Consider the following 25,452-nt stretch of genomic DNA (forward strand, 5'->3'; position numbering starts at 1 on the left):
AAGCACACGCAGCAATCACCAAGTAGCTCGACTACCCTTCAACCTATCGAACAAAACTTTCGCCGAAGACCACCACTCAGGGAGACCGGAAAAATCTCGGTTTCCATGACTTCAAGTCATCTACTCTCTTCAGAAATTGAACTCATCCAGGGAAAACCCCTTCCATACTTGGCAGAATACCCAAGCCAATTTCCTTTTAACGGTGGGACAAATCCGAAATTTCCCAAATCAGGGGTTTGGGATTTCAGATTCTCCAATTTCCAACTATTGGGTTTCGCAGTTGTCGAAACCCCCAACTCCGACTTGGGGGTTTCTGTTAGCCATGAGCCAGGGTTCCATGGCGACCGAAAATCAGAGAGACCCCAGTTGCTCGAGTTAGGGCTTCCCTGTAACCTACTTCAACATGCTCGACACTCTCAATACCCAAGAGAAAAGCACAGAGGTCCTACCTTGACCGGCGTAAGAAACCACAGGAGGTGGCCGTTGTCGCAAGAACCGGATCGCCGGCGCCGACGACTTGCTGTTGAGCGGGGAGGTGTGAAACAGAGAGGGAGATGAGAGCAGGAAACGGGAGGAAGAGGAGTCCCGAATCCCTCTTTAGTAGAAGAGTGGCCTCCCGAAAATGGAGGAAGCTGTTACTCTCGCCCCCGGCGGCTGCTCTCCGGCCCACCCCCTCCCATGCGATATCAGTTAGGGTTCACACTGAACCCTAACTTTCCTTTTTTTTTTTTATCGGGCAACCCATATCGGGTTACCTTTTTCTTCTTCTTCTTTTTTTTCATTACGCTGGGAGCTGGCCTGGGTCCAAATCCGAGACTCGGGATCCAACCGCGCATTGGATCCCTCAAGCGATGTGGATCCGTGACAACTTTACGGAGTGGATCCGAAGGTCGGATCCAAATAGATCCAACTATGGATCCACGCGATATGTTTATTTATATATATATATATATACACACACACATATATATATACTATTATACATATATATATATTATATATATATATATATATATATATATATATATATATATATATATATATATATATATATATATATATATATATATATGGTTCCTTTATGGATCCTTATTCGACTTATCTGGATCCGTTCATGGATCTGGATCTCTTTCTTAGGTGGTAAAGTATTATATTCTGAATACATTTGGTTTATTCTTCAATACGATCTCGTGGGTCTTTCATAGGTTAATATGGATCCGTTTACGTTAACCAAAAATTGACATAACTTAATATGGATCCAGGATCCATTGTGCTTCGTAAATCCTTTTAATAATTTTGGATCCAGAAATCTGAAGTTTTAATTATATGATTTGGAACTATGGATCCAAATGAATTATTATGGATCCAACTAAATATACATTGGTCCTTACGATTTCCATACTAGGATCCAGATTAATATTGAAGTTCCGATGTCGAAGATCCAAATGCAATGTTATGGATCCGAACATCGCCTAGGTTATACCAATCCCACTAAAGTGTTGTAGAACCAATATAGAAATTTTATCATTAAAAATTTGATTTAAACTTCGAGGATCCAATCCATTTGACCAACATCTATCATTAAATATTCAATTTAAGGTTCGTGGTCCGATATCTAAGATCTGAATCAAATATCGGAGTTCTAAATAGGATATTAGGGATCCAACATTGAAGATCCAAATAGGTTATCCAAGATCCAATCACGAATAAACAATTAAAACAATAAAAAAAATAACCTCGAAAGAACTTAACGATTTAAATCTCAAGTTTATTTGTTTGATAAAATTCACGGGTATTATAGAGAGAGAGAGTAATGGGTAAGGGCTAAATTAAATATGCTAAATGGGTTTTTTTGACTTTTTGGTATTTTTCGCAGTTTCAATCTCATAAATGTGTTGGGCATGATTGATTTACCAGAAATCCACACTTGGATCATGTGTTTTCGATGACAAATGATATTTAGAGTTTCAAAAATTTATAAAGATTTTCAACCGTTGATTTTTGAACCTTATAAAAACCCATCCATGTGTAGGACTCCAACACTTCAAGAGTTGATCCCTATAAAATCAACTGCATATATCACATGGTCAAAATTTAAAAACAAAACAAAAAAACCTGAAAAATTCATTTAGCACATCCATTACTATATATATATATATATATATATATATATATATATATATATATATATATATATATATATATATATATATATAGAGAGAGAGAGAGAGAGAGAGAGAGAGAGAGAGAGAGAGAGAGAAAAGAAACATATTTTAGTGATTTCATTTGTATAAAAATGTTCGATTTAACATGTTCTAATTTATTAATAATTTTTGTATTGTTTTTTATGACGAAGAACCCTTGCCAAAGGACAGAAAAATCTCAGGTGAGGCCCCACGACTACCCTACCTTATGTGGCTCACCTTTTACTGGTGCGCCAGCGGGGTCCCTTCATCTCAGCACCCTCGTAACCACTGGTCACGCGGGCGACCCCCATGGTTGTATCATGTTGTGGGAAAAAAAAAACCCAAAGTTCTTTTGATTTAAAAACCTTTTAGAAATGTTTGTATGTGTCTTGAATTTTAAGGTTGTAATGGTCATTTTGGTTAAGAAAAAAGAGTATGCCCTGGGCTAGTCGTGTTCTTCGTCCCCAATTCCTCGTCACTGTCCCTTAGCAACCTCCCCCGTTTTCACCGTCAACATTGCCGGCGTCCATTTTCCGGTGTCATTTCGGCCGCTGCTCGAGTGGCTGCATCTGTTCAGGCCAGCGCCTAGTTTCTTTCTCCTCAAAGTTTTTGGTATATATATGAATGTATCGGTGAAATGATGGCGGTTGTTTTTTATGTTTTTCTCTGATTCGGTGGATCTTGATCTCTTTCCCTTCTTCGATCTGCGTTTGAGTTTCTATGCATTTTTGTTTCGAAGTCAAGGTGTGGATTGTGATTTCTTAGTTCTTATTTCTATATTTTATAGTTAATTTTTCGTATCTCGAGGTCCCTGCTGAATTTTGGTAGTGAATTCTCGTGCAGATTTGAGATTGCTCGAGTCCTTTTTTCCCTTCACTTTTATGAATCCTGGATCCTGGAAGCTTTTAGGAGTCGCTCTTCGTGAATTCTAGGTTTTGTTTGTGAAATTGGGTTTTCTGATATAGTTGGAAGAATGGGTTCAGATTTTCCTTTTTTTCTTTTTGTTTTTCAGTTGCAAGTCGGATAGGATTTGTACACTGTGAGCGCTGATGGCTCTCTTGATGAGTTTGCACCGGGAAAATATATATATATATATATATATATATATATATATATATATATATATATATATATATATATATATATATATATATATATATATATATATATATATATATATATATATATATATTTTGTTCTGCCGGGAATTCATCTGGAAATTATTCTTCATAAACTAATGAAAATCTAATGATTCTGAGTAGGATCTGGTTCAAGAGATGAATCATTTACTGGTTGAGATTATAACGAAACCCGTGAAGCGGAAGCGGGGAATCGAGTGTTGAAAAGTAGAGTAAAGTGGGATGCGGGGTACGATTATGAAGCGATTATGCAAGTTCATGAAAAATGAAAAGAAAACATAGAAAGTAATATGATGCATGAGTGGAAGCAGATAAGAAATGACATAAACACAAATATAAATCGATATAAAACTAACATGCAAGCTTATTATAAAAAAAATTATAATTTTCTTATATGGAAAAGGTAGGAAGTGAGGGGAAAGCAAGTGAGAAGTGAAAAGAAGCCAGAGAGGAACATTAAGGATGCTAAAGAAAATCGATATGGGAGATGAAGAGGAAGCAGGCTTCCTACTAAAGGGAATCAAGTTTTTCATATTTTGGAAGTGTGTTTCCCAAATCTTCTCTTTTTTTTTTTGAAAGGCAAGCTGGGATTAGGCAGACCCCTACCAGTTATACAACTATACCATTGGGTTTTGAACCTGCAACGTCCCAACACAAGGTGACCTGCACTAGCTACTCAACCAGACAGGCGGAGCCCCCATTGGTTCCCAAAGCTTCTCTTGCTTTAGGAGAAGCGAGGAGTTTCCCCCTTCCCAATCGAGCTTCCAGGAGTAGCAAGAAGCTTCCGGTAACTATGGCTCAAATTTCCTTATGAACATTAGTTTGGTGTACTACAAAGTACGAACCTCTCTCAGCACTGAATTTTATGGGCTCACATGTGTGTAATGTAATTAAATCAGGTAACTAACTTTGGATATCATCCTCTTTGGTTGATTCGTTAAGTTACAACAGAGTGCATCTTATTGAGGAATTGGATTCAATTGTTTGGTGTGATCTCCTACTATACTTTTCTCTTTGAAGCATATTTCCAAGCCTTCTATATTTTCATTTGCTATGTCATCCATTTTTGAACATTTTCACTGTGGAAGAAATTTAAGGGTATCCTAGATTTACTAGGAAGATCTCTGGCTTGTTTCTCCACATTACATGTTATTTTCTTATTGATATTATGACATGTTAATGTTCTTTTTTAGCACAATAAATAAGAAAGTAAAGCAAATGGTTTGTGAAGTTTAAAGGGAGTCTTCACTTCTTTTCAGTACTTATTTGCTGATTTGTTTAATATTTAGATGGAAGGACCAACCGGCAAAGTGGGTGGTGGCTCGGATGTGTTTTTGTCAAACTATAAGCTTGGGAAGACACTTGGAATTGGCTCATTTGGTAAAGTGAAAATAGCAGAGCATGTTTTGACAGGGCACAAGGTTGCTATCAAAATTCTCAACCGTCGAAAGATAAAGAATATGGAAATGGAGGAAAAAGGTGCATATGCATAAGCTTGTCAGTTAGACCTTTGTATAGCTAAACGCGTATTGTTGTAGCATTGGATTTTTCAAAACTATGGTTATTGTTGGGCTATACAGATTTTATTCTGTAAATATTGAAGCCATTATTTTCCGAGTCTAGGAGCATCATGTAAAATAATTTGCTTAGAATGGTCAACCTCTTTTTTTCTTTCCATTTATTAGGATTCCTTTGCTTGGAAGTTGCAGAGCTGGTATTCATTTGTTATGCTATGTTGTCTTTTATTAATTTATATTGTTTTACCTTGCTTTTTTGAGAAAGATGCATCAAAGGTTTGCCTCGTTCCTCATGGAACAGTACTCCAAGTCTCCAAGTGAATTGTGCATTCAACTCTATTCTTGATTTCCTAATTTATTTATGGTGCGGATACATGGATATACTAATTACATGCATAGTCAGCTGCACACATATCTGCATGTATCGTTTTTCCTTTTCTTGTTGTTGCTCAACTGTTAGGTGGCTTGGCTGTTTTGTGACATGTGCATCTAAATAAGTCTCATCTATGTATTTTGTTGCTTGTCCTTTTCATATTTGAATAGGTAGGAGATGGGTTTGCCTTTTATTTTTTTATTGCATTATATTCATTTAAGGCACTGAGAGTAAATTTAACTGTATTTTCCTAATGTGTCAACATTGACTTGTTAGTAGGCTCTATTTTAGATACACTTCCTTATTTAGTAGATATTCTCTCTCTCTCTTTTTTATAAATATTTGCTTGTTGCACATGTTGCAAATTATTTGGATGTTTTTTATTTTTCAGCTGGTAAAAAGGGACTTAATTTTAACACTTAGCTCGTTGATTCTGTTGTTCAAAGATGATTCACGGAAATGAGAGATATATTTCAACCATTTTATTTAGTTGTTAACCGAATATATCTCATTCACTAAAGGGTCCAAACTAAAGGTGGTTTGTGCCAAAAATCTGCATTCCAACTGTCTTTCAACTGCAACCAAGCAGAGTTCGAACCAAATTCCCAGGCTAGTCATTGAGTCGATGGCTTATGTTCGCTAGGCTCTACCCTCCTCTTATAGACGCAATTTGCTGCCCTTCAATATTCAAAAGCTCTCCCAATCCAGCTGTAATACCATTAGTAAGATTCAAAGTTTAGTGGGAAAGCAGTAGCACAAAAGGGCCAAGACTCAAAGTGTTTATTATTGAGGGAACCAGAATACAAGAGGCAGCCCCTCTTTTATTAGGCTACACATAAATAAAGAACAATAGACTATAGTACCTTATTACGATAACATACAACATAACCAACAAAAAGACAAAAATGCATTTATGAGGACCTACTTACACAAAAGTACAAGAAACACTAGGAATTGCCGACTATGCCCCTCAAAGCAATGTTGTAATTATCATATAACTCTACCTACCCTATGGTCGATTTTCCAAAAGCATCTGCTTAACAGGTTTATCATTAGGTTGCGAAATAAGGCAGTGTTCAACAAGTTCTGGATCCAGATCCAACATGTCTTGGTATGACCATGAGAACATGTCCTTATACTGGGTTAGGCACTCAACTAAGATTTTTCTCTCTCCTAAATAGTGTCTTGTAACTTTATCGGAGGACTAAAATGAAAAATCACAAAAAAATATAAAAAATACAAAAAGAAAGAGAAAAACCTCTAAAAAATTAAAAAAGAAAAGAAAAAAATGATAGAATGCAATAGAAAAAAAGAACACAAATATATGAATTATGGGTAATTAAACATAAACATTCACTAGAAAAACATTTGAAGTGAAACTGATAATACTACTAACAAACATCTAACATAAGTCACAACTCACAAGCATGATCGTTTGATGTCAAAGTCATGCATTACATGACAAAACAAAAGAAGAAGCATCCTAATCTATCTATGTTCATCAATCATGATGACAACGATATCCAAATGATGAGTCTTCTTCTTCTGAGTCATATATTACTATTTTCAAAAATTAGGATTCTGTGACAGGATCATATATATATATATATATATTATTGTAGAAGGAAGGTCGATGCACAGCCACCTGTGTAGAGAGAGAGAGAGAGAGAGAGAGAGAGAGAGAGAGAGAGAAAGAGAGAGAGTCGGCTGCACAGTAAAGAATTTCATTACTTGGATTAGGGCTTCTCTCTATATTAAATAGAGAGAGGCTAAAAGGAATAATTACATCTAAGTCCATTATGAAAACACAATTTAAAAAAAAAACCCTCTAATATAAAAAGCCTTAAACTAAAAACCACCTATTTTCAACACTCCCCCTCAAGCTGGAGCATAGATATCAATCATGCTCAGCTTGTCACAACATTTTGAGAAATTCGGCCTAGCAAGAGGCTTTGTAAACATATCTGCAACTTGGTCTTCCGACTTTAAATATTTGGTAGTGATATGACCAGCTTGAATCATATCTCTTACATAGTGGCAATCAACCTCAATATGCTTTGTTCTCTCATGAAAGACATGATTGTTTGCTATATATGTTGCCGCTTTGTTATCGCACATCATGGTCATTGGAGAGGAAACCTTCACCTGAAGATCATGAAGAACAGTGCGAACCCACATCAATTCAGCAACTGTTTGGGCCATAGCCCGATATTCTGATTCTGCACTCGACCTGGAAACCACATTTTGTTTCTTACTTCTCCACGAAATCAAGTTGTCTCCCAAAAACACACAGAATCCTGTGGTAGATTTTCTATCTACTACAGATCCAGCATAGTCAGCATCAAAATAGGCTACTATCTCCAGAGTTCCACCTTTTCTGAACAATAACCCCTTTCCAGGAGATGATTTTAGATATCTGAGAATCATTATGGTTGCATTCCAGTGTACCTCAGTTGGTTTGTCCATAAACTGGCTAACTTTGCTTACTGCTAAAGCAATATCCGGCCTGGTCACAGTTACATATAATAGCTTCCCTACTAAGGAGCGATAGCTTTTGCTATCAACTGGTTTTGACCATTCTTCAAACAACTGAATTTTATGGTCCATGGGAATATTTGCTGGTTTAGCTCCCAACATGCCCGTTTTCTTTAATAAGTCAAGAACATACTTCCGTTGAGACAAAACCATCCCTTCACGGCTCCTGGCAACTTCTATACCCAGAAAATACCTGAGTGAACCAAGGTCTTTTGTAACAAAGTGTTTTTGAAGATGAGCCTTTGTGACTTCAATAGCTTTCACATCATCTCCTGTAAGAATGATGTCATCCACATATATCACCATAACAACTATGCCAAAGCTAGTTTTCTTTATAAATAGTGTATGATCTGCTGCTGACCTATTAAAGTCAAAACTTGACATCACTTCAAACAACTTTTGAAACCATGCACGAGGACTTTGTTTCAAGCCATAAATCGCCTTTCTCAATCTACACACCTTCTGACACCCCCCATCAACCTCGAATCCTGAAGGTTGTTGCATGTAAACGGTCTCAGATAGATCCCCATATAGAAATGCATTTTTCACATCTAATTGGCACAAGCTCCAACCATGCTGAACAACTACTGAGAGAACAAGACGGATGGTACCCATCCGTGCAACAGGAGAAAAAGTTTCAAAGAAGTCAATACCATATGTCTGAGTATACCCTTTCGCTACTAATCTGGCCTTGTACCTTTCAATAGAACCATCAGATTTGTACTTTATTGTATATACCCATTTACATCCAACAATGTCAGCATCTGCTGGGGAATCAACTAGATCCCATGTATGCTGAGATACTAAAGCACTCATTTCTTCTTGCATAGCCAGCTTCCAGCGATTATCAAGTTCTGCCTGTTGATAGTTCAGAGGAATAGTTTTAGCAGATAAGGCTGAAATAAAAGACTTCATCTGATTTCCAATTCTGGCATCGGAGACAAAATGAGATATGGGATATAAGGTACATTGTCGTGTCCCCTTTCGTAGAACAATAGGCCTGTTATCATTCTCCTAAAGATCACTATTGTCAGTAGAACTTACCTCAGGAGAAGAAGAAGATGAAGGCTCTTGCGGAGGTGGAGCTCTACGCACATATACCAATGGAGGATTATTAAATCTGGAAGAGGATGAAGTTTGGTTCGGTAATGAGGGCACAGATTCCAAAGGAAGAGGAGGTATAGGTAATGGAAAAGACTCAGCTGGATCAACCTGCAGCGGGGAACCAGAAATAGAGTAATATGGAGTGGATTCCAAGAAAGATACATCCGCACTGACATACTCTCGGCGAGAAATGGGATCATAACATCGATATCCCTTTTGATTTTTGGGATAACCTATAAATATGCATTTTGTGGCTTGAGCAGCTAATTTATCACGGTCAGGGCCAAATTTGTGTACAAAACAAACACATCCAAATATTTTGGGAGAGAAAGAGAAGAGTGGGGTATTGTGTTTTAGAATATGTAATGGAATTTGATCACCCACGGAAGAAGAAGTCATGCGGTTGATCAGGTAACAAGCAGTGGTAATCGCATCACCCCAGTGTAACGCAGGAACATTAGATTAAATCATAATGGTTCGGGCAACATCAAGCAGGTGCCTATGTTTTCGCTCAGCCACCCCCATTTTGTTGAGATGAATAGGCACATGAAGTTTGATGTTGAATGCCATGATCTTGGTAAAATTGTAACAGAACTTTAGATTTAAACTCAAGAGCATTATCAGTGCGAACAATCTTGACAATAGATTCAAACTGAGTTTTTATTTCAAGAATTAAGGATTTGATAATACTTGGAACTTCAGATCGCTCTTTTATCAAAAACACCCATGACAACTTAGAGAAGTCATCAACAATAACTAGATAGTATCGACACTGAGTCCTAGTAGGAATCTTACTAGGACCCCATACATCTGCATGAAGAAGTTCAAAGACTTTATTACTAGACTGACTCTGACTCGAAGGAAACGAACTTCGATGATGCTTGCCCAACTAACATGCTTCACACTGAAATGATGTGGTGGAAGGAATCTGAGGAAAGACCGAACGAAGCTTTAACAATGAAGGATGACCAAGGCGACGATGCCACTGAACAAGACTGAATGAATGTTCCACTGCAACATGAACATTACCCATTGGATGATATAGGTAGTAAACTCCATTTTCTTTATAGCCTCCACCAATCTTCTTCCCCGTCAGCAAATCCTGAAAATGACAGCCTATCGGATCAAATATTTCTCTACAATTTTGTTCTTTTATAAGGCAACTAACAGAGAGTAAACTTTGAGGAAATTTTGGAGCATGAAGAACATTTTGCAACTGTAATGAGGAGGATATAGAAATATTTCCCTGACCAACAACCGGGGAGGAACTCCCATCGGCTAATGAGACTCCTAGCTTGAGCATTAATGTCCTTTAGATCTGAAAAAACACGTGAATTTCCACACAAATGTCTGGATGCACCAGAGTCAATAATCCACTTACTGTCAGTCAGATGAACATGATTTCCGGTTGAATAGGCAACACCAGCTACAGGAGGGGTGAAACTCAAAGGACGAAGAGCTATCAACTCATCATATTCAGCACGACTGAGGGTGATACTACTGTCACTTGCAGAGATATTTTTCTGTGCCTTTGTTGCCTCGAGAGTAGTGACATTTGCTTTAGGAGCATATGACTTTGATGAAGAAGAGGTTGGCCGACCATGCTTATCCCAACAACGATCTTCTAAATGTCCAGATTTTCCACAAAATGTACATTGAAGCTTTTCTCTGTCTCCCATACCACGTCCACGTCCTCGTCCTCGGATATTCTGAATATTTCCACGCCCATAACCATATGAGACATCAAGAGCAGATGACTGAGTCACAGGCTGAGATTGTGGCAGAGAGATCGCAAGTCTACTCAGACGATTGTATGCATCAGCAAGAGTGGGAACATCTGATCCAGTCAACATTTGAACTTTTGCAACAGAAAATTCGGAAGAAAGACCTGTAAGAAAACAAGCAACCATGGTTTGTTCTTGATGATCATTTTGCTTCGAGTAACAAAAAGGCCTGTGAGCATTAAGTCTTTCAAACACAGCTTTGACAGAGGCATAATATTGGGCCAAGGTCTGATCTCCCTGCTGCAAATTATATATCTTCTGTTCTACTTGCAGGATACGACTCACATTAGTTTCTTGTGAGTATGTATCACGAAGATTGTCCCACATCAGTTTGGCTGTATTATAGTAGATCAATCCATCTGCAATATGGGGTTCGACACTATTCATGATCCATGACATAACTATGTCATTATCTTCATCCCAAGTAACATATTTTCCTAATTTTTCAGGGGGTTTGTCTTCCAACAGAATATGTTTTCGACGATGTCCAGATACCGACATCATAAAAGTTCTAGACTATCTGACATAGTTGTTCCATTTTAGAGTCACATTTCGAAGTTTCAGCCATACTGCTCACTTGAACAACAAGTATTCAAGTAGAATTTTCCAACACTGGTGTTTCCAAAAAAAAAACAACCCACAACCAACTGTAAGGAATCAGCCTTGTTGTTTCCAAAAAAAAAAACAGCCCATAACCAGCAGGGAATCACTCCTGTTGCTTTCACGACAAAGGGATAACTTAAACTAACACAACACGAAACAAAACTCGACACAGTAGGGGATCACGACCATTGCTGCGCCCAAACACACCACGACCAACGATAATATTCAGTTGCAAAACAGATGATCACGACAACTGCTGTTCTCCAAACATATAAGGCATAACAACCAATAAGTCTTCAGGACACAATTAAATAGATCAATCATATCTCGATCACACGCAACAAGCACAGGAAATAAATTTCAGAATCACGGCAGACACGCAATCAACACAGAAAAATGAAAACACGGCAGGCATGCAACAACACAGAAACTTGCTGCGTGACCCAAACAGCAGGAACAACCAACAACACATCAATCATGGCAGGCACGCAACAGCAGGAATACAACTCGTCAACAACCAAAAATCACGTCACAGCTGGAACAGAACTCGGCAACATCCAGGAAATCACGACAGGAGATCACGAAAACAAAAAAAACTCTAAACTGAGGAGAAAAGGAGGTTACGGCTCCAGGAAATCCTCGCTGGGAGCTCCATCCTTAGATCTGACGACAGATCTGGGTAACATCCCAGATCTGTTATCAGATCTTCCACAATCGTGCAACAACAAACCTGATTTCACGCAGTCGTTTTTTTTTTTCTCGTTGGTGAAGATCAGTCCTCTCGTGATCACGCTCCCGAGATCGAGGGCTCTGATACCATGTAGTAGGAAGGTCGATGCACAACCACCTGTGTAGAGAGAGAGAGAGAGAGAGAGAGAGAGAGAGAGAGAGAGAGAGAGAGAGAGAGAGAGAGAGAGTCGGCTGCACAGTAAAGAATTTCGTTACTTGGATTAGGGCTTCTCTCTATATTAAATAGAGAGAGGCTAAAAGGAATAATTACATCTAAGTCCATTATGAAAACAAAATTTCAAAAAAAAACCTCTAATATAAAAAGCCTTAAACTAAAAACCACCTATTTTCAACAATTATATATTTATATAATTATCTATATAATATATATATATATATATATATATTATCCATTAAATTTTTAAGAAATATATATTTATAAGCATATTTTTATCATGTCGAACACCGTGCCTATTGTCAGCCATGTGTCGTGTGTAATGAAATGGTGGTCTTCCACAAAAGCACGAGAAACCTTCAAAAGAGTGTCTATTGGAGACACCTCAAGCACAACCCATAAAAGGGTAAAAATGGAAGAACACACTAAAATAATAAATATTTATTTCTTCACAAGAGATGATTAAAAAGCATTAAGATACAAAGGAGGGGGTGTAATGACCCAAAATTTAACCCGAATTTCAAGGATTTTTTTTATAACGGAAATGTTCAATTTAAACCATGTTAAGCATCTCAGGCACGTCATAGGGGAAATCAAAGCAATACCATCCATTCCATTTCTAATAAAAATTAATAATAAACCAAGTGTTATGAACATTATAATAGCAGAATTGAAAATAACTAATCTATTTCTAAACATCTCGGGAACACCAATAATTCATGCAATACGGCTGTACATCATCTCGCAACCGCTCTGATTAATCTATTCTTCACCTGAAAAATAGTAAAGTAAATTGAATCAGACTACAACCAGTCTGAGTAGTAGGAAGATACTATGATTTTGCAGATGTACTTTGTAACAAACATGCAATGTAATTGAATATTCAATGAGAAGTAAAAGCTGAGATATAACATAACAGAATTAAAAGAGTAACATGGAATCATTCAATTGCATATCACATTTATGAACTCGGGCTACGGTTGGCCCGAAATTCATTTTTTTTCAAAAAAGGACCACCTCTACGGGTCGGGTTCAAATTTGGATCGGGTTGGATCCATTGTATATGATCCAAATTAATATGGATATGGACTCAGTCCAAGACCCATATTAAATTAGAGCTGATCCAACTTTGGGCTTAATTGAATTTTTCGATATGGATTTAGATCTTGGATCCGGATCCAAAATCCATACCAAAAAACAATATAAGCTTAAATTCGTTTTATATTCAAATTAAAGTTAAAAAGGCCCCCAGAGGGATAAGATACCTTCTGGAAGCTTTTGGATAATTATTTAGTAATAAATAATTCATAAATAATTAAATTATTATTTAATGGGTATTAATTCCGAATTTTAAGAGTTGCTTTATGGTAAGTCTTTAGAGGGGGTCACCCATATATATAAAAGCGGAGAGTGAGGTGGGAAGAGCTCTTCCTAAGAGTCGATATCCAACGACTATATAGTTGGTCAAGATCTAACTAGATCATGACTAACTAGTTCAAAATGAACTAAAAAATAAAAATAAAGAATAAAAGAAAAAAAAAAAAACTATAAATATATATTATTTTATTAATATATATTATATATGTATTACATATTATATTTTAACACTCCCCCTCAAACTTACGATATAAGGAGTGAAAGTTTGTTTAAGAGGAAGTGAAATCTAGGAGCAACGAGAGGTTTGGTGAAGTCCGCTAATCTATATCACAGGGACTCGGCAAACCGGGTGCCGCACCCGTGTCGACGCGATGCGGGTGTGACACCCGGTGCGGTCAACCCGATCCTAGGTGCGTTGATCGCACCCAGGGTCATTTGTGTCCAATTTTTTTATTAATTTTTTTTCTTCTGGGGGGCGCTGCCCCCCAGAGACCCGCCAGGGGCGCCCCCATTAGACCCCCGCCCGCTGATCGCGCAACGGGAGAGCCCCCGGACCTCCCTTTCTGCAAGGGCAAAAACTCTGAATCAGGCTTCACAACTCATCAGGTCGACCCCTCCCCTGCACAAAGAGGGCACAGGGAGGGGGCTCAACCCCTCCCCTGCATAAATTATATATATATATATATATATGCCTCTCCCCCGCACCCAAGTTTTTTGAAAGTGCCACACCCCCGCACCCACACTCGCACCCGCACCCATGTGACAGCCGCTAATTGATACTCTGATGTAACATATGGCAGATCAATGGTCTCATGTAGATATTCCTCTCTGACATAGTGACAATCCATTTGAATATGTTTGGTGCGTTCATGAAATGTTCGGTTGCTTGCAATATAGATTGCACTCTTGTTGTCACAGTACATTTGTAAAGCTTGTGTTGCTTCAACTCCCATGTCAGCAAACAAACGTCTGAGCCAAATTACTTCTATTATCGTGGTTATCATGGCCCGGTATTCAGCTTCAGTGGACGAGAGAGAGACCTTCTGTTGCTTTTTGCACTTCCACAAAATTAAGGATTTACTTAAGAAAACACAAAAACCAGTGGGTGAGTGTCCGATTATTGGGATCACCTCCCCAGTCAGCATCAAGATAGACAATTAAATCTAATGAATATGAAGCAGACAAGAAGATGCCACGTGAAAGAGAAGACTTTATGTATTTAATAATACGTAAAACTGCTCCCATGTGAATAGAGGTGGGAGCATGCTAAAACTGACTAGTTGTGTGTACAAACGTGTGCTATGTCTGGTCTAGTAATGGAAAGATAGGAAAGCGCTCCGATAAGCTGTCTGTAAGGAATGGGATCATCAAGAGATTATCCATCATCAATTCACATTTTAATGTTGACAACTTCTGGGGTGTCCACTTTCTTATCATCTGTAAGTCCAGACCTGAAAACAATATCAAAAGCAAATTTAGATTGAGATATCAAATACCCCTGAGGGGAATAAACAACTTCAATTCCTAAGAAATATCTCAATAAGCCTAAATCAATCATTTCAAATTGAGTTTTAAAAAGCTTTTTAATATTTTCAATTCCCTGTTTGTCGCCTCCGGTGATGATCATGTCATCCACATAGAGAAGAATAATAATAATTCCTGAATTAGAATTCTTAATAAACAAAAGCAGTGTCAGTCAAACAAGATTGAAAACCAATATCAATCATAACATGACTAAATCTGTCATACTAGGCTTTTGGTGTCTGTTTAAGACCATAAAGAGCTTTTTCTAAACAAAGAACTTTACCCTTAGGGATACTAATACCAGGTGGGGCTTCCATATACACTTCTTCAACTAGATTTTCATTGAGAAAAATATTTTTGACATTTATTTGAAATATGAACCATTTTCTAATGGAGGGCAAAGCTATTAATGTTCTTACAGGGGTCATACAAACAACTGGGGCAAAAGTTTCTTCATAATCGATGTTATACTCTTGGGCATACCCTTTGGCCATTAATCGGGCTTTATACCTTTCAAGAGTTCCATCACTTTTTGTTTTGACTTTGGAAACCTATCGACAACCTATAGGTTTCTTACCTAAAGGAATATCTTGAATAGTCCAAGTGTAAAGCCCGTGAAAAAAAAATCGTGTCCGACTCGTGTCAGACACGTGCCCTGCACGTGTCGGACACGTGTCGGGGGGTCTGGGCAGCTTTGTCGGGCCCGGATCCGGGTCTGTACCGGACCCGAGCCCAACCCGGACCCGGGTTCTCGAACTCTCGAGAACCTGCGTCTTTTAAAAAGACGCAGGCATCTCGGGCGAGGGTTCAAAACCCTCGCACCTTCTCTCTCTCCTCTGCTCCGATCTCCCCCCTCACGCTGCTGCCGGCGATCAGAGACGACGACGAGCGTTTCCGTCCGGCCGCCTCCCCTCTCAGTTCGACGACCTTCGAGCCGACCCTCCACCTTTGCTGCTGCCGGCGATCGAAGTCCTCGGCAGCCCTTCAGCTGCCGACGATTCGCAGCCGGCATCCTCAGCCACTGACGACCTGCGTTCCTCCCTGCGGCCACTGAGCGCCGGCGACTCGCCGCCGGTCACCCGTTTCTTCCCCCTTTGCTGCTTTTTCTCCCTGCAGCTGCTGCCGGGAGGCGCTGTCTCCCCCTCAGTCGCCGGCGACAGCCTTCCAGCTTCGGCAGCGCCACCACCCTCCGTCCGGGTGGCCTCAGCCGACGGTGGCCCTCGGTCCTCCAGCCTGCAGACTCCCCTGTTGCTGCCGTTTTCGGAGGTAAACCCTCCCCTCTCTTTCTCATTTGTGTTGGGTGGATCGACAGGGGGGTTGAGCCCCCTGTCATCACCGCTTGTTGGCAGGGGGCTAAACCCCCCCTTGCCTTCCTTTGTTTTTGGTCGACGGGGGGCTGAGCCCCCTGTTGTTGGCTCTTCTTGGCAGGGGGTTCCGCCCTCTGTCACCTTTTCCCTTTTTGCTGTTGATCGACAGGGGGGTTGAGCCCCCTGTCGCCTCTTGCTTGGCAGGGGGTTACTCCCCTGCCTTTTTGCGGTTGGTCGAGAGGGGGGCTAAGCCCCTGTCGCCTCTTGTTTTGGCAGGGGGTTACCCCCCCTGCCTTTTTGCTGTTGGTCGACAGGGGGGCTGAGCCCCCTGTCGCCTCTTGTCGGCAGGGGGTTACCCCCCCCCCCCCCCCCTGCCTTTTTGTAGTGGGTCAGTAGGGGGACTGAGCCCCTATGCTCTTTTGTTGGTTCTCGGTAGGGGGAGGGGTCCCCCTGCCTTGGTGGTGCCTCTCGGCAGGGGGCTTTGCCCCCCTGTCTTTTGTTTGCCGGCAGGGGGCGAGGGCCCCCTGCCTTCTGTTGTTTCCCCTGCAGGGGGCGGAGCCCCCCTGCACCCTCTATTATTCCTGGCAGGGGGCAGAGCCCCCCCCCCCCCCCTCTGCTCTTCTGTTGCTCCTCGGCAGGGGGTTCTGTCCCCCTGCCTCCTGCGTTGTGCCAGCAGGGGGCGAAGCCCCCCTGCTTTCTTGTTTTCGAGCAGGGGCTTGCCCCCTGCATCTCTGCTGTTCTCTGGCAAGGGGCTTTGCCCCCTTGCATTGTTCTTGCTGCCGGCCGGGGGCTGCGCCCTGTCTCGTGTTCTGACAGGGGGTGTTTCCCCCCTGCCTTGTTGTGGCAGGTGTGGCAGGGAGCCTCTGCTCCCTCCCCTGCCTTTCTTTGTGCCTGGCAGACAGGGAGCTCCTACTCCCTGCCTCTGCTGCTGTTGCCAAGCAGGGCTGAGGCCCCTGCCTCTGGCACCCTTGTCTGCAGGATGCAGAGTTCCTGCATCTGCCTTCTGCAGGCAGGGAGCCTTGCTGCGCTTGTTGCTTCTCGTTTATTTTACGGCTTTTGCTAACGATCTAAGCTCTCCAGGTTGAACGGTGGATCCAGCTTGCCCTTTGTAGCTCGAGCTCTCGTTTGCCTACGCTGCATGCGTACGAGGACCGCAACCCCTTAAGGTAGGGGATTCTTGCGTGAAAGGACAATGAACTGATAAATGCTAAAATAAGAAAGATAACTAAGAGAGGATGATACATGTATACGTATAATGTATATACGTATGTCTTTACCTTCAAGGATGCGGTTTCGCGATCCTTGTCCTCTTTACTTTCTTGCACTTTCCTTTCTGTCGCCGCCGCGCTATATGTGCCTAGGATTTTCTATTCCTGTCTTTACATTCCATGTCTTTTAACTCAAGGACGCGGTTTCGCGATCCTTGCCCTTTTTACTTTCTCGCACTTTACTTTCCTGCTGCCCCGCGCTTTGCGCCCTGGCATTTACTTGCTTATGTTTGCCTTGTTCTCCAGGATGCCTTTCTTGCACCTTACTTCCTGTATTTACTTGTTGCCTTGCGCTTTATGCGCCATGGCCTTTGCTTCTTGCTTTACTCTTCGTGCTTTACTTTCTTGTACTGTCGTGCTTGCACTTGCCTTTTGCTTGTGTTCGTCCTTATCTTGCTGCTGCCCTTCGTGCATGTATTCTTATCTCTGTCGTATGCTTTCTTTCTTGCTTACGCTTATCGTTATCGAGGTGCAACCCCATGCCTCGTGAGTCATCCTTTACACTTGCGTAGTCAGTATAGGATCTCATACCTCACTAGTTGCTTGCGTAGTTGCCTGCTTGTGCGTTACGATGATCGAGGTATGATCTCATACCTCGTGTGGAACTTTAGTGTTCTACCCTCGGGTGCGGCTTCGCCCACCAAGTCTTGTCCCTCGTTTTGCCTTTGTATTAGTATGTGCATGAGTTTGCCTCTTGTCAGCTTGCACTCCCTGAGTGCAACTTTGAGTGTATAGTGTATATCGTCTCACTTGTCTTACAAGCCACAACACACACTTATGCACTTCGGTTCTCCAAAGACATCGTCTTAGGTGCAAACCTATTTTCTAGATGTATAACTTGTAAAGTAGAGGTAGCGGCCGGACCTCCCAAATCGATGTATTTGGGATAAATGTGTACAACCTTAGTTTGCCTATTCGATATGACTTAGATAACCTTGTTTAGGATCCTGTGCACAAGTAGGGCGGGGATCCTAGCGAGGTACTTGCGCCATCACTAGATCCGCGTTACCTCACCTCTGATACGAGACCTAGTTTCTAGGCTTTCTAGTTCAACCATGTTTGTAGCGCCTTCATTCGTGAAGGTATTATTGGATCTCTTACGAGGGATCCATGTTCCTCCTCTAGTAGTTGTACCCTTAGTCACGTACGATATGTTTGGACTACGAAGAGCAGGACGAAAGATCTATAGTAATCTCTAAGCGTGTTTTGACACATTGAGCTAATTCTGTTATATTGTTTTCGCCTAATAGGCAGATTGTTCGCGATTGTCTATAGGATCCGAGCACGATCAGTTGGAACTGGAATGAGTTCACCGTGGGCTTCTGTAAAGCAGAAGTATTGGGATATCCTGCGAGAGATCCTTACCCCTCTCATCGTGGTTGTACTTTTGAACATGTACGTTGCGTACTACGATGAGTAGGATGAGAGGTCTATGTCTGCCTCGAACATGCAATGGCATGTGTTTAAGATCATAAGAGTGATGTTTCTACCCTCACTAAGGATTGACCCCCTTTCATCGTGATTATACATTTGAATAGTTACGATGCGTACTGCGGTGAGTAGGATGTGAATTGTATGGTTGTCTCGAACGCGCAATGGCGCGTATAACTCACTTAAATAATAATCATGCGCCTTCATAGGCAAGATGCTCGATTGGGTTGAAAGACCAGAGCATGAGAATGGGACGACGGTTAAGAAACCCTCCGTCGTGCTCATTCGGGACAGTTCATCAAGAGAGAGGATGGATGGTACAAAACTCCGATGGACAGTCATTAATGGCAATCTCGGGTAAAGATCCGACCTTCCCCAATCATCGGAGGTTAGGGGAAATCCTTTGGGCCACTTCTGCAGAAGTACGGATGCGCATCCATTGGGCCTTTGTTTGCCTTTGGGGATTCACTCTCTTGGTCACAGACCGTCCCCTTAGGAAGCGGACTCAGTCAGTCATTCGGGGTATAATAAAATACATAGCATAATGGACCCCCGAATCGATCTCGGCTGTTTCTACATTTTGCCTTGTGCGTACCCACAACGGCCTGCTCAGTAATGAGACAAGATATAACTTATACACATGATCATGAGATATGCATGTTGTGACGTGCGTTGCTTGCTTGCTTGTTAGCTCGGTAGTTAGGTATGCTACTCGTTGAGCTAGGTACGCCTGTCGAGGCGTTACCCTTGTTGGTCAAACTGCTTGCGCAGTTCTGCTAAGAAATGACTAGCTTCTCATACTAGTCAATTACTTATAATACTAACATTATGCTAGTTGTTGCATGTTGTGATATAACTGCTACATATTTGCCTATCATAGCTGCGGGCTGATAGACTGAACCATATAATGGTACTTGTATGTATTACGAGTGTTGTTATGAATACCTGTCTTATGCAAATGCTTTGCTTGACTGGTAAATAGAGTTAGTTACTCTTCACCTATTATATCTGTGGGATTGCTATAGTTGTTTGTTTAGCACCATAATCCTTCTTGCTCTTGTGTGTAGCTGTTTGCTTTACTAGAGCTTTGCTTACTCCACAACACTTTTGGTTAGATCTGCTAGTCTTGCTTGTTCCTGCTTGAGCTAGCGTTTATCTTGCTTATTGCAGCCTTTGCTCTTTCTTGTCCTTTGCACCCCTACTAGTCTGTTGTGAGACTGACCCATTTCATGGGCAGGTGGTGGACAAGATTTACAGCTTACGATAGCACGATGACACGATGCATTCAAGGCAATGCCCTTTCCTGACGTTGCGCACCTGGGGATACTTTTGATAGATGTGGTATAAGGTTTCTTTGAAAGCATCTATTTTGATTATAACTCTGCATTTCTAAAACTGTATTACAAAAATGTGGTTCTTTTTTTCATCTCAATAAAATATATATTTGAACTGCAAATCGGTTTGTAAGGGGGAATTTGCTTTTGGTTGTAATGTGCCCAAGGTCTAGGGACTTGTTGTTTTGAACCTGATCTTCCGCTGAACTTCTGTTTTAAACTCTGATAAATGATTGATTTCAAAGCTTTCAACCTTTTTCATAAAAGGTTTCAAGTCCACGATTTTGGGGCGTTACACCAAGTGTTAGCCTTTTCTAATGCATCCAATTCTACCTTCAGCTTCTACCAATTTTATATGGTTTTTGGCTTGAGAATAGGATGATGGTTTACGTATGATTGTATTAATGCAATGATTGCCCTGTATGTGGGTGAAAAAGATTCGTATGACACAAATTTTTCATGAGCTCTAGAAATTCTGGATGACCTTCTGGTTGGTATTTCAGAATATTTTTCTAATGTACATGAAAGATTTGACTCTCTACGTCTTGAATATTGTAGACTAACGTTCCTATAGGTTTGCTCTTCATTATCAACATTATGTTCAAAAATAGAACTTTGATCATTGTCAAAATCACTTTCAAGATCACATTCATTAGATTTTGAAGTCAAATCTATTAAAAAGGAATATTCAATGACTTCCTTGGGTTTTTTAAATTAAAAAAATCTTTCTTTCTCTAGGAAAGATATATTTCTTCGTTCATATAATTTCTCATTTTGGAAATCAAAACACCTATAACCTTTTTTATTATCGGCATATCCTAAGAAGACACAAAGAATCGCACGGGCAGAGATTTTGTCATTCTTGTTGGTGAAAACAAAGCACATGCATCCAAAGACTTTTAATCTCGAATAATCAGGAGATAAGTTGACAAGTTTTTTAATTGAAGTTTTTTTTTTCAAAGAATAAAAATGGCATTCGATTAAGATCTTATGTGTGATGCCATGTAAGTGAGATAGTCTTTGAATTCTTTGGATATAAATTCTTCCCCCGAATCAGTGTGAAAAATGAAAATATTATTTTGAAATTTATTTTTAATCATTTTATGAAATGTTTGAAAGCATGAAAAAACCTCAGATTTATACTTAAGGAAGTAAATCCAAGTATGCCTAGAAAAGTCATCAAATAAAATTACATAATATGCATATCCACCTTTTGAAATAACTGGTGCATGACCCCAAACATCTGAATGTATTAATTCAAGTGGTGTAGAGGAAACAAAAGTTCTATCATGAAATGCTAATCTTTTCATTTTGCCGAGAATACAATCTTTACAAGTAAAACCTTAAGAATTAATTTTTTTTTTCTAAACTTAGAAAATGTTGAATCTTAGACATATGAGGATAACCAAGTCTTTTGTACCACAAATCCAACTCTAGTTTCTAAACATTATAACGAAAAACATTCTTAGGCAATTCTAAAAAATCTATGTAATAGAGTCTTCTTTCTCTATGACCTTCCCCAATCAGCTTCTCAGACTGGTGATCCTATACCCAATAACCATGAGAAGAGAAGGAGATATTACTCCCATAATCAGATATTTGAGAAACAGTCAAGAGGTTTAAATTTAGTTTAGGAATATATCTTTATTTTATGAAAATTTTCAAAATTTTCCATTCCTTCTATTTCAAGATAGGTACCATCAGATGTGAAAACTTTTGACACACGTGAGTTATTTTTAAAACATTCGGATAGGCTATTGACATTTGGGGTCATATGAAAAGAAGCACCAGAGTTAAGGAGCAAAGGAAAGTTACCGGGATCGGAGAATGATGAAACAACTGCTCCAGTTGAGGCTTCAGTTGAGGAGGATGCTCTTTTGAGAAGGGGTTGAAGAATCTCCATTAATTGGGTCATAGATACCGGTGCATCTTGATCTTTTAATTCCGATTCGACAAATGCAACTTTCTTTTCATCTCTTCTTTTTAGCTTAAGACATAGAGGCCTATAATGCCCCGGTTCACGACAATGATGGCAAATAACTTTTCTTTTGTCAAAATCACCACTTTGTCTACCAAAATGAGGTGGCCTATAAGTGCGCACGTAGTTACCCGATTTAGACATAGCTAGAACAGAATCATCTCAGATTTTGGAATATTCTTCTTAAGTTTGTTTTCCTCAATAGCCAATTCCTCTATAGTATCAATGATAGAGGGAACCTTTTCTCGATGTAAAAGAGCCAATTTGGTTGACTCAAATTCCGGTCTTAGACCGTTTATAAATTGATAAAAGTGTTTCATATTGAGTTGCTTTGGCGAAACTCGATATCTTCGGAACAATGCCATGTTGGCTCAAGAAGAGCCAATTCCTCCCAAAGTTCAGATAACTCATTGTAATATTCTTTAATAGTTTTATCTTTTTGAGTCATCGTCCAGACTTTGTCTTGCAAATTGCACACGTGTGCAATATCTTTAAGGGAATACATATTTTTAAGATATTCTCAAGCTTTATTGGTGTGCTCAAATTTAGCAAGGTTAGAGCATTTCTTAATGTCAACACTATTAATTAGCCATAACATAATTTGGGTGTGCCCTATTCTCCACTCTTTTCATTTTTTCTCATAGGTCGCCAAGGCCTTATTCTTCTATCCTTCCGTGAGAGGTACTTATTTTCTATTCTCAACTTTTGTGAGAATTAGTTTCGGTTCCGAATCGAAACCATCCATCGTACCCTACAACCCTTTTCCCTAAATGTGGTGCTTCATGATAGAAGCCCACATCACATAGTTGGTGTCATTTAATTTCATGGGTATGATGGTGATCTTATCATTGTCATCCATCTTTTACAAGGGTGAGAAAAAAAAAGAATAGATGAGAGAAGAAAAAAGAGAAAGAGAAAGAGAAAGAGAAAGAAAAGAGAAAGAAAAGAGAAAGAAAAGAGAGAAGAAGAATGAACACAAATATAAATTTTCGTAGTTATCCTTTCTCCAAATGCTTTCCTTCTTCAAAATAGACCTCTTGAGTCACAAACAAGAGAATGAATTACCCTTTGCAAAGGAGGCACAGAAAACGAGGTGAAAATTCTTCAAGATCTAAAAATCTTCAAGATCTAAAAATCTTCAAGGCTTTGATACCATGTAATGAAATGGTCTTCCACAAAAGCACGAGAAACCTTCAAAAGAGTGTCTATTAGAGACACCTCAAGCACAACCCATAAAATGGTAAAAATGAAAGAACACACTAGAATAATATATATTTATTTCTTCACAAGCGATGCTTAAAAAGCATTGAGATACAAAGGATGGGGTCACCCATATATATACAAGAGGAGAGTGAGGTGGGAAGAGCTCTTCCTAAGAGTCGTTGGACCTAGTCCAACGGTTCTATTTATAGCCGACTATATAGTTGGTCAAGATCTAACTAGATCTTGACTAACTAGTTCAAAATAAACTAAAAAATAAAAAGAAAGAATAAAAGAAAAGAAAGAAAAATAAAAGAAATAAAAAAATATAAATATATATAAATATATATATTATATTATTATTTTATTAATATATATTATATGTGTATTACATGTTACATTTTAACATCGTGCACCATATCAATGTGTCAAACATGATGCTGACTGAGTCATACGTGAATCACATCATGTCCCGTTTCCGAATCCGTGTCTTGTTGTATCAATACGCAATTTGCCACCTAAGTGGCATGTCCTTGTGACATAGATTTTCTGTTCCCACCTCCACCCCCTTGCCCTTCTGTTGCCATATCATCTCCAGCTCCTCCTCAGTGGTTCCATTCACACTTCCGGTTGCTTCCCCATAGTCCTTAGGTGGCACTTCTTGATCTTACCAAGGCTGAGACATATTGTAACTCCCAATTTCTGCCAACTCCTGTTTTCTCATTCTCTTCTTCGAAGATTCCTTCAATAGCTCATGCATCTGCCACTTCAGAGTTTCAGGTAACTACCTAGCATTGCATGCAGCCACATTTTGCTTTGTGTCGGCTAAATGATGTTTCATCCTCGAAATGCCTCAATGAGTATCTCTTTTACAATAGTTGCACTTGTTGAACAACCTATTTCCTTCATAAACTGGAATGATCCCATGCCGAGTCTCTTGATTCAGTTATGCTCCAAACCCTCTGAATCAAACCCTCTAGGGTTCATATTTGAGGGTTAGAGGGAAAAAAACTGTTTGTGTAAGATGGAAATAGGCGGATTTAGGGCAAATCACACTACTATGACTTGTTTTTTAAGGTTAGAACTTAGAAGCCAAAAACTGAGTCTGTAGGATGAAAATGAGTGAATTTAGGTTAAATCACCCTTCTAGGATTCGGTTTTGAGGATTAAAAGCCAAAAAAAGGTTGAGTAAAATGGAAATGAGTGAGATGTGAGGTGAATCACACTTCTAAAGCTCAGATATAGCAAAAGCCTCAATTTTTAAGGTGGATTTGATCTAAAAAAATGAGTGGGTGTGCTTAGAAATGAGATTTGGGGAGGGAGAACACAAAAAAGGGGTTAAAATGACCCATGGGGGATTAAAAATGGCTCCTATAAGTGACCAGTCACTACTTTTCCGGCACCGGAAAACCTAAAAAAATTGAAGATGACTCATAATACGGTGTATCGTATGATACACCCTTGCATTGTACAATATGGTCCAATATAGACCGATAATCGTAACATTTACGATATACATGCTATATCGTATCAGTTTATTTGTCGATACTTCATATCTTATTGTACGATAAGATACTGATAACACTGCCTCAAAACATTGCCAAACAAGAAAATACAATTTTCACAATTATGTCCCAACAAATGTTGTGACCTGAGGGTAAGAAATCATTGCTAGATGGGTTTTCAGCTGTTAATTCTACATCATTCTTTGATGATAGGATTTCCAATATTCCTTGCTTGCTTTTCTTTCATTTTCAAAATTCATGATACTGCAGAAAGCTGAATTTCATCCTTTGACAAAGATAGTTAGGTTCTTCTGTTTATTGTAAATAGTTCACTAGAATGAAGAACACTTCTCAAAAGGGTTTAAGGTATTCTTTTGGTTGAT

At 39.7% G+C, this 25,452-nt stretch overlaps 1 protein-coding gene across 2 annotated transcripts in view; it reads left to right on the plus strand.

Moving 5' to 3' along the window:
• Window positions 1-2,613: 2,613 nt before the first annotated feature.
• Window positions 2,614-25,452, plus strand: part of LOC149832473 (SNF1-related protein kinase catalytic subunit alpha KIN10-like) — a 79,700-nt gene continuing 56,861 nt past the window's right edge. The window contains exons 1-2 of one of the 2 annotated variants that reach the window (XM_090014519.1): window positions 2,614-2,763; window positions 4,615-4,804. In XM_090014519.1, the coding sequence (XP_089870645.1) occupies window positions 4,615-4,804 (190 nt within the window). In that variant the 5' untranslated portion in view covers window positions 2,614-2,763. The remainder of the gene's footprint in view (window positions 2,764-4,614; window positions 4,805-25,452) is intronic. The other variant, XM_090014518.1, reaches the window with a different exon arrangement.

The sequence above is a fragment of the Nuphar pumila genome, chromosome 7, assembly GCF_984573655.1.
Source record: "Nuphar pumila chromosome 7, dmNupPumi1.hap1.1, whole genome shotgun sequence".
In the NCBI taxonomy this organism is placed as follows: Eukaryota; Viridiplantae; Streptophyta; class Magnoliopsida; order Nymphaeales; family Nymphaeaceae; genus Nuphar; species Nuphar pumila.